General features: G+C 35.1%; 1 protein-coding gene across 1 annotated transcript; it reads right to left on the reverse strand.

Annotated features, from left to right (window-relative positions):
* Positions 1-764: 764 nt before the first annotated feature.
* LOC139122295 (polycystin-1-like protein 3) lies at positions 765-13,905 on the reverse strand. The gene is made up of 11 exons (XM_070687693.1): positions 13,339-13,905; positions 9,027-9,266; positions 8,310-8,549; positions 7,682-7,743; positions 7,155-7,245; positions 4,274-4,602; positions 3,694-3,805; positions 3,191-3,318; positions 2,428-2,656; positions 1,859-1,945; positions 765-859 (listed from the first exon to the last, which is right to left on the reverse strand). The coding sequence occupies exons 2-11, from the start codon at positions 9,178-9,180 to the stop codon at positions 765-767; spliced, it is 1,527 nt and encodes a 508-aa protein (XP_070543794.1). The 5' UTR covers positions 9,181-9,266; positions 13,339-13,905.
* Between the last annotated feature and the right edge of the window lie 1,603 nt (positions 13,906-15,508).

The following is a 15,508-nucleotide window of genomic DNA, read 5'->3' on the forward strand; positions in this document are numbered from 1 at the left end:
CTCGCTTTTTTAATAAAAAAAATGTCAGTCATACGGTTATATTGTATCAGATCACAAAACAATTTGACCTGCATATGTAGGACATAGATAGTAATCCTTGTATTAAGTTTGAATGAAATCGCTCAAGGTACCTTCGAGATATTTGCGTGAACGGATGCACGCACGCACGGACACACGGGAATGACCAAACCTATAAGTCCCAGACTAATAAACAAAGGGAAGACTTACTAGCTGAAGATGACACCTTTAGAAATTCTACACTATGTAGAAATATATTTTACTATTGATTACATCAAGAAAATACGTCGTACACAAAGTTTGTAGTTATGTTTTGTTTGCCTGATTAAAAATATAAAATTGCATAATGTAAAATTTTATAATAAAGGAAAATCGAATGTTCTGTCCTGAATATGCTTGTATTTGTGACTACATACCTTATACTATAGAGTGTAATGTATATAAAAGACGTACATTCAACAAGAAACTGTATATTTTTGAATATGTTATATTATTAAAGTTAATTCAAATGGATAATTGTTTACATAACTAAATAGATAATATATACACCATTAAAATAATTAGTAAACAAGTTGGTAGAATATATATATATATATATATATATATATATATATATATATATATATATATATATATATATATATATATATATATATATATATACAAATTACAAATACAAATTGATATTAAACCCATCACATTTCTTGGCCTCTCTGTACCTCTGTTGAATCAATGGGATACCACACTCACATCCTGTTCTTCAAGAGGATGGTGTCACAGTGAACATGGTCAAGTGGTTGCACAGACACACTGTAGACATCAGAGTAGATAACGACGATGCCTGAATTTGAAGAGAAGTGCCATATAAAATGAATATTAATGTTTCGCACTCATGCCTATTGAATATATTTTTAATCGCAATCGTATACGGCTCTTTTCACGAAGATACTTGCTATCAGGCATAACATTTATTACAATAATAAGCCACACAAATGATTGAGTCAATTCATATTGTTTATGGCCAAACACTATATGTATAAGTGACTGGTTGTATCAATACCATCTGTCTTGTAGCCGAGTTGAGATTCAAAATATTTCAAAACGAAAGTACGGTGACGTTAACATCGAGACCATTTTCTTTTTCTGCTAAAATAGTTGGCTAACATTGTGAGAAGAAAAGATATGCGGACATCGTGCAATCATAGGCTTTAGTATCGTCAAACATAAGTCTCTCGAGGCACAAGTCAGCACTTCCTCATTCGGCCACCAAATTCGTTTATTGTCAGCCGTACTGCAAAAGGTACATGCACACCTTAAATTTACGTCTTTAGTACCTACAGATGAGTATTCATCAGTGCTTTTTTTTGCTACGTGCATTGTTTGATGATGTGCTTCATATTTACTGAGCAGATTGCGAAATCACCTTTTTGTGCCAATCAACTGCCTGCAAGGTACCCCAATACTTGCCATATCATTTAGATGTGAACGAAGATAACTAATACAAACACACAAGCCCAAAACACAAGATTTTTCATAGTTTAAACGTTCTGCTCTGAAATGTACAATATATTCGGCGTGTACGACCAAATCTCGCCATTTTGTCAATCTAGCAGCAGTTAAATTGGTTTAACTGTTTTCTTTGAAATTGGATAAAAAGTGTATCCATAAACTCATAATTAGTTGCTATGAAAAACCGGTGACACATAAATATGCATCATTTTAGATCGTTATTATCAATAATACCCATGACATATTTTGTGGTGACTCATACAGTCATCATTCTAACTCTAGCATATTTACAGATCATTGATAATAATTTTCACATTAGCATATACCTTACATCCGTCGCTTTCCCATGTCCTCTTGCTCTTTTTCAGATACGTGCAGGTTGTTTGTTTGACAATTATTGTGAACTCCACTGTCTTTTCTGCAAATTTATTTAACAAAACACGTTTTTTATGTTTGATTGAATGATGCAATGAATATGAATTCGTGAATTGCATAAATGCTTTCATGTCTGTTATCTTTATGACTGAAAGTAATTTGTCCATGATCTGTAACATTGAAAGTGACAGTTCACTATTCATAGAAGATACAACTTTACACCAGTTTACTCTGCGCCAGGACGGTGACTCTAGACACAAGCCATAAAAGTTGCTAGCGAAGACGTTATATATTTATCCCAAGCGAAAATATAGGCCCTTTTAAATTTAAAACAAAACATGGCTTAGTAACTCAATAAATTTATCACTTGCACAATTTGATCAAAGAACAAAAAAGGAAATACTGAAGGTTGTTATGTTTGGTGACAACTCTCAGGCATTCAGGGATTGTAATTATTTTATTTTAAAGTAATTTCTAGTGTTCACAAAATGAGAGGTAAAAAGACTAAAGTAATGTGCAACTTACTCTCTGGAAGAGAAAATGTTAAGAAATATTTTCCAGTCCTCATAATGTAATCCTCGGGAATGAAGATCTTGGAATTGTTTCCGTCCAACTCTACATCCACAGAAAACTGGTAACCACGGTAATCATGTGAATACTCGACAACGCGATCAAAAACAAACGCTACAGATTTTCCGTGCATAGGTTCAGAGTTCTGTAGCATTATAACAATAGCATGGAACAATTGTGATACCTGCATGTATGCAACAAAGACAACATAGAAAGATATTATAGATCAATAAATCATAACAGGGTATTATAGTCATTACATCACATGGATATACAAATGTGCGAGTCTGCGTCCAAACTGCGACCAATTAGTGTTGTATGTATCGATGTATGGATGGATGGATGGACGTGTGTGTTAGCATGCATGAATGCATGTGAAGGCAGGTAGGTATAGGTAGGTAAGTAGATTGGTGGGTAGGTATGTAGATAGGTAGGTAGGTAGTTGGTTAGTAGGTAAGTATGCAGGTAAGTATATGTGTGTATGTGTGTATGTGTATGTGTATATGTATATGTATGTATGAGTGGTTATTTGCTTGTGTGCATGCATATGCATATATCGGCATATACCCGGGTACATTTGACCGCGCATAGATGCATCTGTTAACCATGACAGCATCCAAGGGCTAATTTGATCTGTGAATTGAGGTACTTAATCAACCAGCTTATATCAATGTATCTGTTTGAAATACTAGTGCCGCGTGAATCATTTTATTCTTACCTCGAAAACTGTGCCAAAGTGCGTAACATGGTGGGTTCCACCGTAAAAACTTTCCAACTTCGTACGTGAGTTATTTACATGGGTGTCGCTGGTAAAAGTGATACGAATATCTTCCTGTGTACCCGTCACTTCAAAATGAATACGAGAAAATGTTGTGTGAGACACTCTTCAATACATCAAACTTCTTCTTTGCATATATTTTACAGTACCAAGGTGTCCTTTAATGCCATCTTTAAAAGAAGCTGTTCTTCTTTTCAGCCGTAAGTTGTGCTCGTGCACGCGTGTTCATGTCCGTGTGGATTTAGTGTCTGACGAAATGACGCAGGAAGTCGAATGAAGGTAATATCTTTGTACACGGTGACTGTTTGACTAATCTAACATTCGCTTTGGAAGTAAAAGTAATATTATAAGTGTTGTGTAGTTGCGTTTCACAAAGAACAGTTACAGTACCATAATGTGGTGTAACCGTTCTGGCATTCGTTTTAAGAAAATCCATAATGTACCTTGTATTTCCTTGTTTGCCCTGTCTGTAAAAGATAATGACAGTATATCAAACTCTGAAAAGACATTCTTGGCATAATCAGCTTGAAATGATCTTCTTTTTAAAGATTTCGCCTGTAAGACAAAAATAATAATGACAATATGTCGCTAGGAATCAATTATTTATGGCTGATGTTTACAAAATATTCTTCACAGCAATTATTTTATCTGTATCAGTGTTATCTGAAAGACCTATGTGCATTTTAGACATGTTCAGTAGAAATCAATACGATGTTTCTGTCTTCTCAATTATGCAACGGGCATATAGGGTATCGGCTTTTGACTGGTTACGCCAACGTCAGAGTAATGATTTTGATAACAATTATGAGCAACTTCAGTCAAGAAATGACAATGTTCTACTCGTTTCATTTACAATGTCTAAGAGATAAATAATATCTGATTATATTTATTTAATTATTTATTTATTTTATTATTTAATTGATTAATTAATTAATTATTTATTCATTTATTTATTTATTTATTTATTTATTTATTTATTTATTTGTTTGTATGTTTGTTCACTGTGTATGAATTTCAACTTACGATCATATTTAATGTTCCTTCTCCTTGCACTACATTAGGGAACAGTTTGTCCGCGGCTGGCAAGCTAAAACCGTTACCATCTCCCATCATAATCGAGCGGTTGGCGAGCCTGTCCAAGCTGTCACTTTCTAAAGTAAGTCTTATTGATGGTGTGTCCAATACAACAGGGCCACTACCAGGCTCTATATTGTTTAAAATAAACTTTGACAGGTCGTCTGTTGTGTTCATTATGGTTTCTATCAACACGTCCTTTTCGATAAACCCATCGTCGTTGACATCTGCTGATGAATGCAATGCTGCAATGTCCGTGTTCATTGCCTGTAACATGTCTGAGAATAGAATCAGTAAAAATATGATGTAAAACATTGTTCCAACGTTACAGTTGCCTGTTCGCTACGTTTGTTATTTACTATTACACATAAGCACGATAAATGTGCCTTAATGAAAAACGAGGCATAAATGCTACTATGCTGTATCTACTTAATAAAGGACATATGGTAGAATTAAACCGAAGAAACGTTTCTTTATCAAACTCTTTCATTTACCTGTTAATGAACGTGCGTCGATGACTGACAGGTGATATCAGACATGTCCCTGGCATCGCTCATAAATTAATACTGTCCCTATGTAGACAGAGTAAGTATTTCATACTGAAAATGCATGTAGAATAAAGTAGACAGCTAAAAAGTTTATTTACCTGTAGACCCGTTAATGTTAGCTTCCTAACAAGGGCATAATTTTCTATGACCATGGAAAAGTATACTTTCCGAAAACAACAATTTGTTTGTCCTAAGTCAATAAAGATGTAAATGAAGTCAAAACTCTTAGGATGGTTAAATTCAATTTAAGGTTAGTGGAAACAGGCGTGAGATATTGTGGTAATGTTCAGTACGGAGCTTGTCATCTCATTTGTATAACTGAGACAGTTGATAAGGCTAGAGTTGATGCGCAATGTTTTTGAGTAAAATGTTCTTTACACGTTTGGTATTCTGTCAAAGCGATAAAATTTGATAAAACATCTCTTATATGGAACAGGACTGAAGCCTTTGTAAAATCACACAATTAAATTTTAAGTTCTTCCGTGTTTTTAGAGCCAGACAGGAAATTTTAAGGGCAAAGATGTACCGTATTGAAATGTACGATGCTAAGGTTTACGAGTTTGTACATAGGAGGGGAACCAGACGAGCTGACTAATGCCAGGTATAGCACGCGTTTCGTGTTGTCTGACATGTGTAGTATAAGTGCAGCGCTCTACGAATTGCAGTGTTTCCAAGGTCAATAAGGTATAATATAAATGCATTGTTTACTATAGACTGAGGTGAAGTTCATCAAATTCAGCATCAGAGCTTCGTCGTGGTAGCTGATGAAATTTCTCATCTATTACCCTGTCAAGGTTTTTCTGCTCTGAACTGAAAGACATTTCATTATTGTTTTGTTGTTTCAGCGTACAACGAAATGATATGTTCAAAAGAGGAAAAGGATGTGTGATAAATATTCATTTAATTATACTGAACAGTAAACACTCGCTATTGAAAGACACCGAGGAGCTTCTCGCTGGACTTTATCTGTGAGCGTAGTTATTGAGTATATTGAGACTAAGTATTGCTTCTCAGAAAGTCTTGGTGACGTTATAATTAGACGGGTGCCTAATTGCATATCGTATACTGTAATTTTCTACAACCATAATTGCATATCGTATACTGTTATTTTCTACAACCATTTTTAATTTCTTCATATAGAAACGTAAACTCTTTTATTACAGATTTTATGTTGATATGGTATTTTAGAGCCAACTTTTACCCACCTACCTTGCCTTGCATTTCATATCAAATAATGACTCTAATATTTAACTTTGGAAACGGACAACGGATCGTCATTTATCTGCATTTTGCGATCATCAATTATTCAGAATTTCTAACTTCAAAATGCAATTCATTATTGTGTTTGCATGATTAATATTTTTGATGATCCCGTATATCCCTCAGGATATTCTGAGGAAGATAATAAAAGAATCAAGTGACAGCTCTTCATTTTTTCCCTACCCGCTAAATCGTAAAATACTGCGTGTTCTCGGGCACATATGCATCTGTTGAGACAGGTTAACGTTCATTGTGAATGAAACCCAACCACATGTAAAACAATTCTCTTGGTACCATTTTGAATAATTATTTTTAGTTTAATGATATTTTTTTACAAATTGAAACTCGATAGTATTAATAATAGTAAAGAACTTTTGACATACGCTCCATACATGTAGGACCATTTTCTGTCATAACACAATAGATAAATGTTAATGGGGAAATGTAAATAACACAAAACGTATAAATAGAAGTGCCTGCGTAGATAAGGTACCATTCCTTTGTGAATGATTACGAACTAACATCTTCACGTTAGCTTGTTATGAGTCGTTTTGTAGACAGGCCAGAGCACGTTTCTTGTGACATTTTTCAAATGTCATTATCGGTTTCATTCAATTTAGCTACAAGTCACATGTTTATATATTAATGTTTAATTGACAATATAATGTCTTCGGTACATAATCGTTGTTATATATTGTATACAAGGTCCTTGTATGGCTGAGCTTGGTGTAATTTATATGTGGTAAAAGTAAATGTATTGCGTGGTTAAGCAATAGACACGCACGAGCTGAGTGCAATGGGCTAATTATGGCACGAGTGCTGTATAGGGGGACTTGTATTCACACGGGGTTTTTGCCTTCACTTGAAAATGCTCAACTCTGTAGTTTTATTATCGAAGAAAGAGAACTAAATTTACAATTATCTAATATGTTTGCAAATATGTCCAAAGTTATTTAATTGATCCGGCAACGATTTGCACTGTACTAATTTCTTTTTATGTATAAAACAGTTCGATTACTAACCTGAAGCCAAAGCTTCGCCTTCTTGTTGTGATATATTAAAGTTAAAAAGACTGTGGATCATCTTTGAATAGTTGCTGAAACCTTCAGTTATCTGTTGGTGGTAGGAACATAAATTGCATTGTCAATCATAACTATAATCGAACAAAACACAAGTAGACTCACGTTTAGAAATGTTGCTGCATCATATCATTCAGTAACTGAAAACATGCAGTCTCACACAATTTTATACTATAAAATCCTATATCTGTGAAATGATTCATTTACTCTTCTGCCATAACACATTACACTAAAAATCTTAACAGTTCATACATTTTGCTTCTATCGATGAAAAGTGTAATTTATTAGAGAGACATTTCAAAATAAGTTGATTTGGGCGACGATTGAACCATTGTAGAAAATACTGGAGACGAGGCATAAGTTAAATATACAGTATCTCGCTTTTTAAAGTACTGAAAAATGCATGCGCACGAGTGCCACTCAGGATTGTTGTAACTATTTTGCACATTGAATTTCAATTTTATACTTACGTCCTTCATTGATATATCAGCCTGCGTTCTATTTTGAATGACAGTGGAAGGCACTACAACAACTGCAATCAATCAGTCAATCAATCGATACGTAAAATATTAATCGTTGGATCAATTTTTAGACGTTATTTTAGCCCATTTAGTTTTCTTTAATCTATCCCGAACAAAGAGTGCAATATTCTAAGTAGATTTATATAATTCTACAAACACTGCCACTGCAAAACAAATTAATATCAAAGTTTAGGAAAGTAGTCATCGATTTATATTTCCCTCTCTCTCAATTGAATTATTGATTTTGTCAGTATTTTTGTTGTTTTAGTTGTACTTTTGTTTGTTGTTTCTTGGACCTGGTTATTTGCTTGCCTTTAATGATTGCGATTGTTGGAATTGATTTGATATCACATTACACGTCACTTTTTCGAGAACTTCATCAAATTTCGTATACAGAGACTTACAAACATACAAAAATTGTACACATTAAAATCATTAATAATCACAAAAAGCAAATTGTAAACCGTGCAATTAATTTACATGAGACGATAAATCCGAAATCCCAAGTTGATTTACTTTAAAAGATATTGAAGTGTCATCGGGTTAATAATATCTACTATGGCAAAGTAAATCTTACCTTTCACCGTCACTGTAAACGAACATGAAGCTGTGTTGCCTGAAAGGTCAGATGCTTCATAATGCACAGCAGTAACACCGATGTTAAAATTGTCACCTGGTTCGTGGCTTCCAAGTAAATGAACAATTCCAGAATTGTCACTTGCATTGGGCATTGGCCATATCACTTGGGTAATGGGATTGCCAAAAGATGCTGTTACATTAGTGTCTGGAGGGCACATTATGTGAGGATTTTCAGTATCTGTATATAACAAATAAGGAAATGTCTACATTACTTTTCCTGGCTATTCGTTGATTTAAAAATGATCAATAACATCTTTTATTATACACCTACACTGCCGTAACCTATGGGAGTTTGACCGTCCAATAACTTTCCGTATTTTGTACAGAACGCGGAGTCCCGAATACGAGAGACGCGCGACGCGCAAATTTTCAGGGGTTTGTAACAATTTTATTTCAACAATCGCGCGCGTTCCACTCATATCGCGCGTGCCGCATCCCTCAAAATTTACCATAGAATTAGGTTATACGGACGATTAATGGAGGGAGGTGTATAATAATAGGGTTATACACAAAATACGGCCCTGTATGGACTCGGGCTCAGTGAGTGACGTATTGGACTCGCCTTCAGCTCGTCCAATACGTCACTCACTGAGCCCTCGTCCATACAGGGCCGTATTTTGTGAATAACCCTATAATATGGCATGGTAAACCTTACCTTTCACTGTCACTGTAAACGAACATGAAGCTGCGTTGCCTGAAGGGTCCGATGCTTCATAATGCACAGCAGTAACACCGATGTTAAAATTGTCACCAGGTTCGTGGCTTCCAAGTACTTGAACAATTCCAGAATTATCACTTGCATTGGTCATTGGCCATATCACTTGGGTGGTGGGATTGCCAAGAGATGTTGTATCATTAATGTCTGGTGGACATATTATGTGAGGATTTTCAGTGTCTGTATATGATAAACGAGGAAACAAACATCTACATTACTGTCCTTAACATTTGCTGATTTCGTTCTAATAATAAATTGGCAGCTTTTTGGAATCGCTACAAACGATGTGTCGAGATTATATTTCACAATATCTGCACCAAACTTCAACGACTAAGATAAGATTCTAATGTCATTCGAAATCGTCCTACTTGTCAGTATGTGGAATGTTGACTGAAGGCATGTAGTTAGAGAACAATAAATGATGAGCGTTTGACATACAGAAAGTTCCATTCATAAAGGACAGCAACTTAAAAAGTTTATTAGTAGCAGATGCTCTATTGCAACTAAAGGAAGTCATTTTGTATGCAAAATGTCCTTTCGTTTTTGTTGTCGTTGTTGTTCATGTGTGTGTGTGTGTGTGTGTGTGTGTGTGTGTGTGTGTGTGTGTGTTAAGAAACTGGCTAACTGCAACTGAGAACACTTGTCACATAAACTTCAATGAATTTATTGTTGCAGGCCATAAATGTACATTAAGAATATAAAAACAGCGGTTAGGTAAGATGAAACACCTTAAATATGTTTAGTGTTATAAACGACCAATCTTGTGGTCTTAGGTTTGGCTATAGTGCCCTGTGCTACCTACCACTCGTGGTAGCGCGTTTCCAGAAACACATCAAGATTTCCTTGGCCTATTGCTTCTCATCAATCTCTAGGAAGTTTTTACCTTTATCTAATAACCTTTACTTTAAAGTATCTGGGGCCGTATGACACAATAGATATAATAATTGACACGGATTATATTGACTCGATGAGTATCTGTATCAAACAAGATCTATCTAGAATAATTAATGTATTGCACTTAAGTGCAAGTCTCAATTTAATTTGCGTTCAGATAAATATAAGGCATTTAAGTGTTTACGAATGAGACATGACATATTTATTATACATTGGAATTTCTATTACTCAAAACATGCACTAATTATTTTACTCCATTGATCATCCGTATCGAAGTAAGATCGATATGGGATAATTCATTTAGTATTACAATATTATTTGAAGTTTCAATATCAGCAGCCATATAAAACTTTCTACCGATGAGATATAGGAAAGCCTATATCTCATACATAGAGCCCATAAAAGTTATACAGATAAACATGTAGTACTTGAAACAAATTACTTTACTACATGGTGGTTCTTACTCAAAGTATTAGGATCTCTTCAGATAAAACATTCAATACACTATTTTCATTTAAAGTTTTGAAATCAACATCTTTCAAATAACAATGTATGAAGTGTTTACCACATGACATGACTTGGCCTACGCTATATATGGCACAAGACCACTAATTCATTTCCCATAGGCCACCACAGTAGCGTTTAGCTCGATTTTCCTATTTTAAAACATTCAGCGGCACGAATCCTCTTAACAGGTGTTAGGCCAATGTCAGCTTGACTACTGATTAATTTTTCGTGTGGGCAAGTCCACGGAAATTTTGAGATAGCGATGAAAATAGCGCCCTCAATGGTGTTTTTGACAAATTTCAGGCTTATTGTTATGATTTCTATTAGCCCTAGAACTCCTCATATTACCACCAAATGCTTCAGCCATTATTCACAACAGTCTGCATTCTGATTCAGGCATAAAAATATCTTTACAAAAATTCTTGACGTTAAAGTTCAAACTGAACAAGCATCCATGCAGATATCAAAACTTCAAGGTCTGCACTATTTTTCTTCCGAACTATCTTCGTGGGTTACGAACCCGGAAGTGAATTAGTGATCTTATGCCAATATGGTGAACCTTAAATTGACAAAAGTGCACAATTTTAACACCAATCAAAGTACTGGTGGATATGACTCAAATACTAAAATAAAAGAAAATTTAACCTTACACTTCAATTGCTACACCTGCCTCAAGACATACATGCATCGGCCCTATGGCAGCAATTTGCGTCACCTCTGTACCAAGCCATATGACACCATATGACATAAAAACACATTCCTGGCAAACAAATTTTGTGTCCCAAACACTCATATAAGAATACTTTTACAATTGCTTAGTTGTGTTCTTCCCAAAAAAGATAATGATTTCACAAGTAGAATCTCTCCCCGAAATTAAACGCCGGTTTCAGGTGCTAGGCCTATTTTCATCGACTTTTTACGGAAATTTTGAATCATAAATTTCTCTGTAGAAAACCGCTATGGATGGATTTGCACGAATTTTTGATATAAAAGCAAGAAATTGTATGTCTAAACAATAAAAGTACTGGTTTGTCAAATTAAGTTGAATTAGGAGAGAAATTGACAAAAAGCTATGCCATACCCCTATTCCTGACTGAGTCCAATATGGCCGCCAGCAGGGATTTGGGCTCCCAAGTATATCAAAATTAGTGTCTGAGCTGGTTTCCACATACCTTTATATTTCCAAGTATTGTTCGGAGTGATAGAAAGTGCAAAAGGTTATTTTTCAGCATAGGACATCATACGTACTGAAATATGTCCCCCTATAGGACTTCCTTTCGGCCGTCAATTAGGCACAAGACCACTAATTCATTTCCCATAGGCCACCACAGTAGCGTTGAGCTCGATTTTCCTATTTTAAAACATTCAGCGGCACGAATCCTCTTAACAGGTGTTAGGCAAATGTCAGCTTGACTACTGATTAATTTTTCGTGTGGGCAAGTCCACGGAAATTTGAGATAGCGATGAAAATAGCGCCCTCAGTGGTGTTTTTGACAAATTTCAGGCTTATTGTTATGATTTCTATTAGCCCTAGAACTCCTCATATTACCACCAAATGCTTCAGCCATTATTCACAACAGTCTGCATTTTGATTCAGGCATAAAAATATCTTTAAAAAAATTCTTGACGTTAAAGTTCAAACTGAACAAGCATCCATGCAGATATCAAAACTTCAAGGTCTGCACTATTTTTCTTCCGAACTATCTTCGTGGGTAACGAACCCGGAAGTGAATTAGTGATTTTGTGCCATATTGGGCAAATTTTGCACAAAACATTGAACAGTTGACTCAAATAATTTTTAGTCGATGGCTGGTGTGTGTTAAAGTGAGACCTATTTTAAGATACATTAAATTAGAACACATTATTCAAAGTTACAATACAAGCAGCATTAGCAATAAATATTTGAGGACCAATAAAGCTGCGTTATGCTTGCATACTAATAAATGGGCAAATAAAACACTTTTGATGTTTGTAATGTTCTTGTTTATACAAAGTGTATAAATGTAGAGCAAGTGGCCAACATATTGTCAGCAATGGAAAACACACAGGCCGTGATTCAACTTTATGTTAATGCAAAATATTTGTAATTGAAGGTCTCCTTACTGTTATTTTTGACAATCATTTATCATGCCTTTGTTGCATAACTCTGCAATGGTTTCTAGATGTACTCCCAACATTTTATTTAAATACCTTGTGCTCAGGTTGTTCATATTGAAATGCATATTTGTGTCCGACATTGTTAGTGTTCATAATCAGATGTATCAGGTTATAATCACAGTCCAATAGTAATGCCTTTGAATAGTTTAAACGTTCTTTGAATAAAATCTGTCGGAATTTGACATTTTTAACAATTTAATGTAAGTATATCATTAATTTTCATCCGCAAAAATTGATAAAATTGGTTATATGGCTATTTCTGGTACAGTGTACACCATAGAACACCTGATGTAAATAAATGAAAGCTCATCTCGACCCTTTTATCTATCTTGTTCAATGTCATAGCAAATGCTGTACAGATATCCTTTTCAATGCTATATGGCCAGGAGAAAAATAAAGACCATACAGTATTGTGAGAACCTTACCATACCATGAAGGTGCAAACCGATCATGATTAATCTTTATTTCAATCAACAATCTGAATGTCCTGTCACGATGGTGTGTCACACAGCACATTATTCTATATTGCAAAGATATTCTTGAGCAATATTGTTGAATTATATTAAACATTTCGCCCAGCAAAGTATTATCTATTCTGCAAGTTTGTGTAGTTATTTGCTGACAGGCTTTGGTTACAATGATTACACTGTTCAGTATTACAAGAAGCAGACTGGGTATCTCTAAGGAAACTTACCTCGCACCGTAATGGTGAATGAACATGAAGCATCGTTTGAAGAAAGGTCGGCGACATTGTAAGTTACCACAGTTACACCAATAGAGAAATCACTCCCTGGCTCATGATTGGTCGTAAGAGTCAAAGTGTCTGAATTATCAGTCGCAGTTGGTGGTTGCCAATCAACAGTTTCTACTGATTTCCCTGCTCTGAGGACCACATCAACATCTGATGGACACTCTATCGAAGGGATTTCTACATCTGTTTTGTTATGGAAACACAAGAATACTCATACAATTTGTTTCAGAAAACATTTACGCGGGCAAAAATATTACTTCCTGGTTACTGAATATTGAGGGAAGCAATTTACTGTCCTCAACTGAACAGTAACATCATTTCAACAATATGAATGGAAACATTGCTTTTTATTTTGTAAAATGGTGGTTGGAATGTCAAGGACGCCATTGAGATTGCCCGCAAAATTTTCTTACCTTGGGTCAATAGCCAGAAAACACAAACACCGTCCCTTATTTGAAATGATTTGGAAATCCCCGGCTAATTTCAATTATCATTTTTGCATTTTCAGGAGAAATTAAATCAAATAACAGTTGATAATATGGTCGATCACTTACATTGTAATAAACATATGAGAAGTTTTTGAACGAGATCAGAAAACGATCAAGCAGTAAAGCTCATTTTGCAGATATAGTAAAGGATGCAACTGAACAAACTAATGTTGCTAAATGCGACATAAACAGTTCATTGAAATTTTAAAGCTGGTGCCCTCTCTTTCGGGTATGAGGTGTGAAGGGGAATTTCAATACAGGTGTGTTCTCTTCCAACCATTTTGTTGCAAAGGAACGAAAATGTATAGGGCTTCTGTGGGTTACTGTACAAACAATCAGCCAGAATTTACAGTTTTAAGCAGGACATTTTGCGCGATCTGTTCATGCGATGCTTTACCATGGTTAGTTGCCTTCCCGTCTTACGAATGTCATTTTGGTTCCCTTTATCAAGGATAAAGCAAAACCGGCCAGTGACGTTTCTAGCTACCGTCCAATTGCGTTTTATACTATTTAAAGGTGATCATGAATTTTATGCTTTATAGATGCAAACATTGTATGAGTTTCCATTATCTACAGCTTGGTTAATCAAACTAACTTTGCGTTAAAGCAGTAGCGTTATTGAGTTTGACGCAATAATTCTACTCACCTTTATGTATTCGCCTTCGAAAATAACTTTCAACTGGTTCAATAATCATTTCAATTCGAGGTAATACATTACCAGGTCCATGGGACGTTTGTGATTTCCAAAATTAAGTAGGACTAGCCTGAACTACTAATAGTTAGTGGTAGTACTAAGTGTCCGGAATAGGTACGCGCACCCATAAATTGTCTAAATTGTATTAAGTGCTGCGGTATATAAATCACTGCAATCAGTCAAAGTTTTGAATACAAAAAATGTTGAATACTATACCAGCAAAGGGCGTCCTTGTGGTCTTTTGCTTTTTCGATGCATCAAAGTCCATCGATCGCGTTAACCACTTCAAATTAGTGTTGGTGCACATTGATACAGGAATGACCCCTCTATATGCAAGGTTTTTTATACACAAAGAACTTGTTTTGGGTGCGACTGGGAATCCAATGTGTGATTGGTTTTCTCCAAGAAATAGTGTAATACTAGAATGCCATGTGTGATGTCATAGCAAATAACTTAAGTTCAGTTGTAATGTGCTATTCCCAGTCCCTGTATTAAGAGTTTATATGATCTCCTTCATGTACATGAAGACTATGGTAAACACCATGATATAAATTATAGTTTTGAGAAAATAATATATAGCTTTTGAAGAACATTACTGTTTCTCGAAATAGTGTATTTTAATCAATAATTATATGATTAAATTTATACCACAGCATACCCACTTAGGGGATGAAGTTATAAATGATGTGGCTGATGGTGGTAATATTGAAAGACAGAGGTGTGCTTTTAAGTTATAGTGGATATAATACTGAGCCAATGAAAAAATCTTCTGTTAATGTCAAGAAAGTGTTGTTTTCTGCCTATTGTAAGAATATTCATAACTGTCACATGCGATGTATCTGCTGGCAGCAGTGCTTAAAATATATTTGAGTCTAACAACACGATGTATATTGGGGAAGTTATCCGATATAGTATTTACAACAAATGTAGA

Source organism: Ptychodera flava, chromosome 22 (assembly GCF_041260155.1).
Source record: "Ptychodera flava strain L36383 chromosome 22, AS_Pfla_20210202, whole genome shotgun sequence".
NCBI classification, from domain to species: Eukaryota; Metazoa; Hemichordata; class Enteropneusta; family Ptychoderidae; genus Ptychodera; species Ptychodera flava.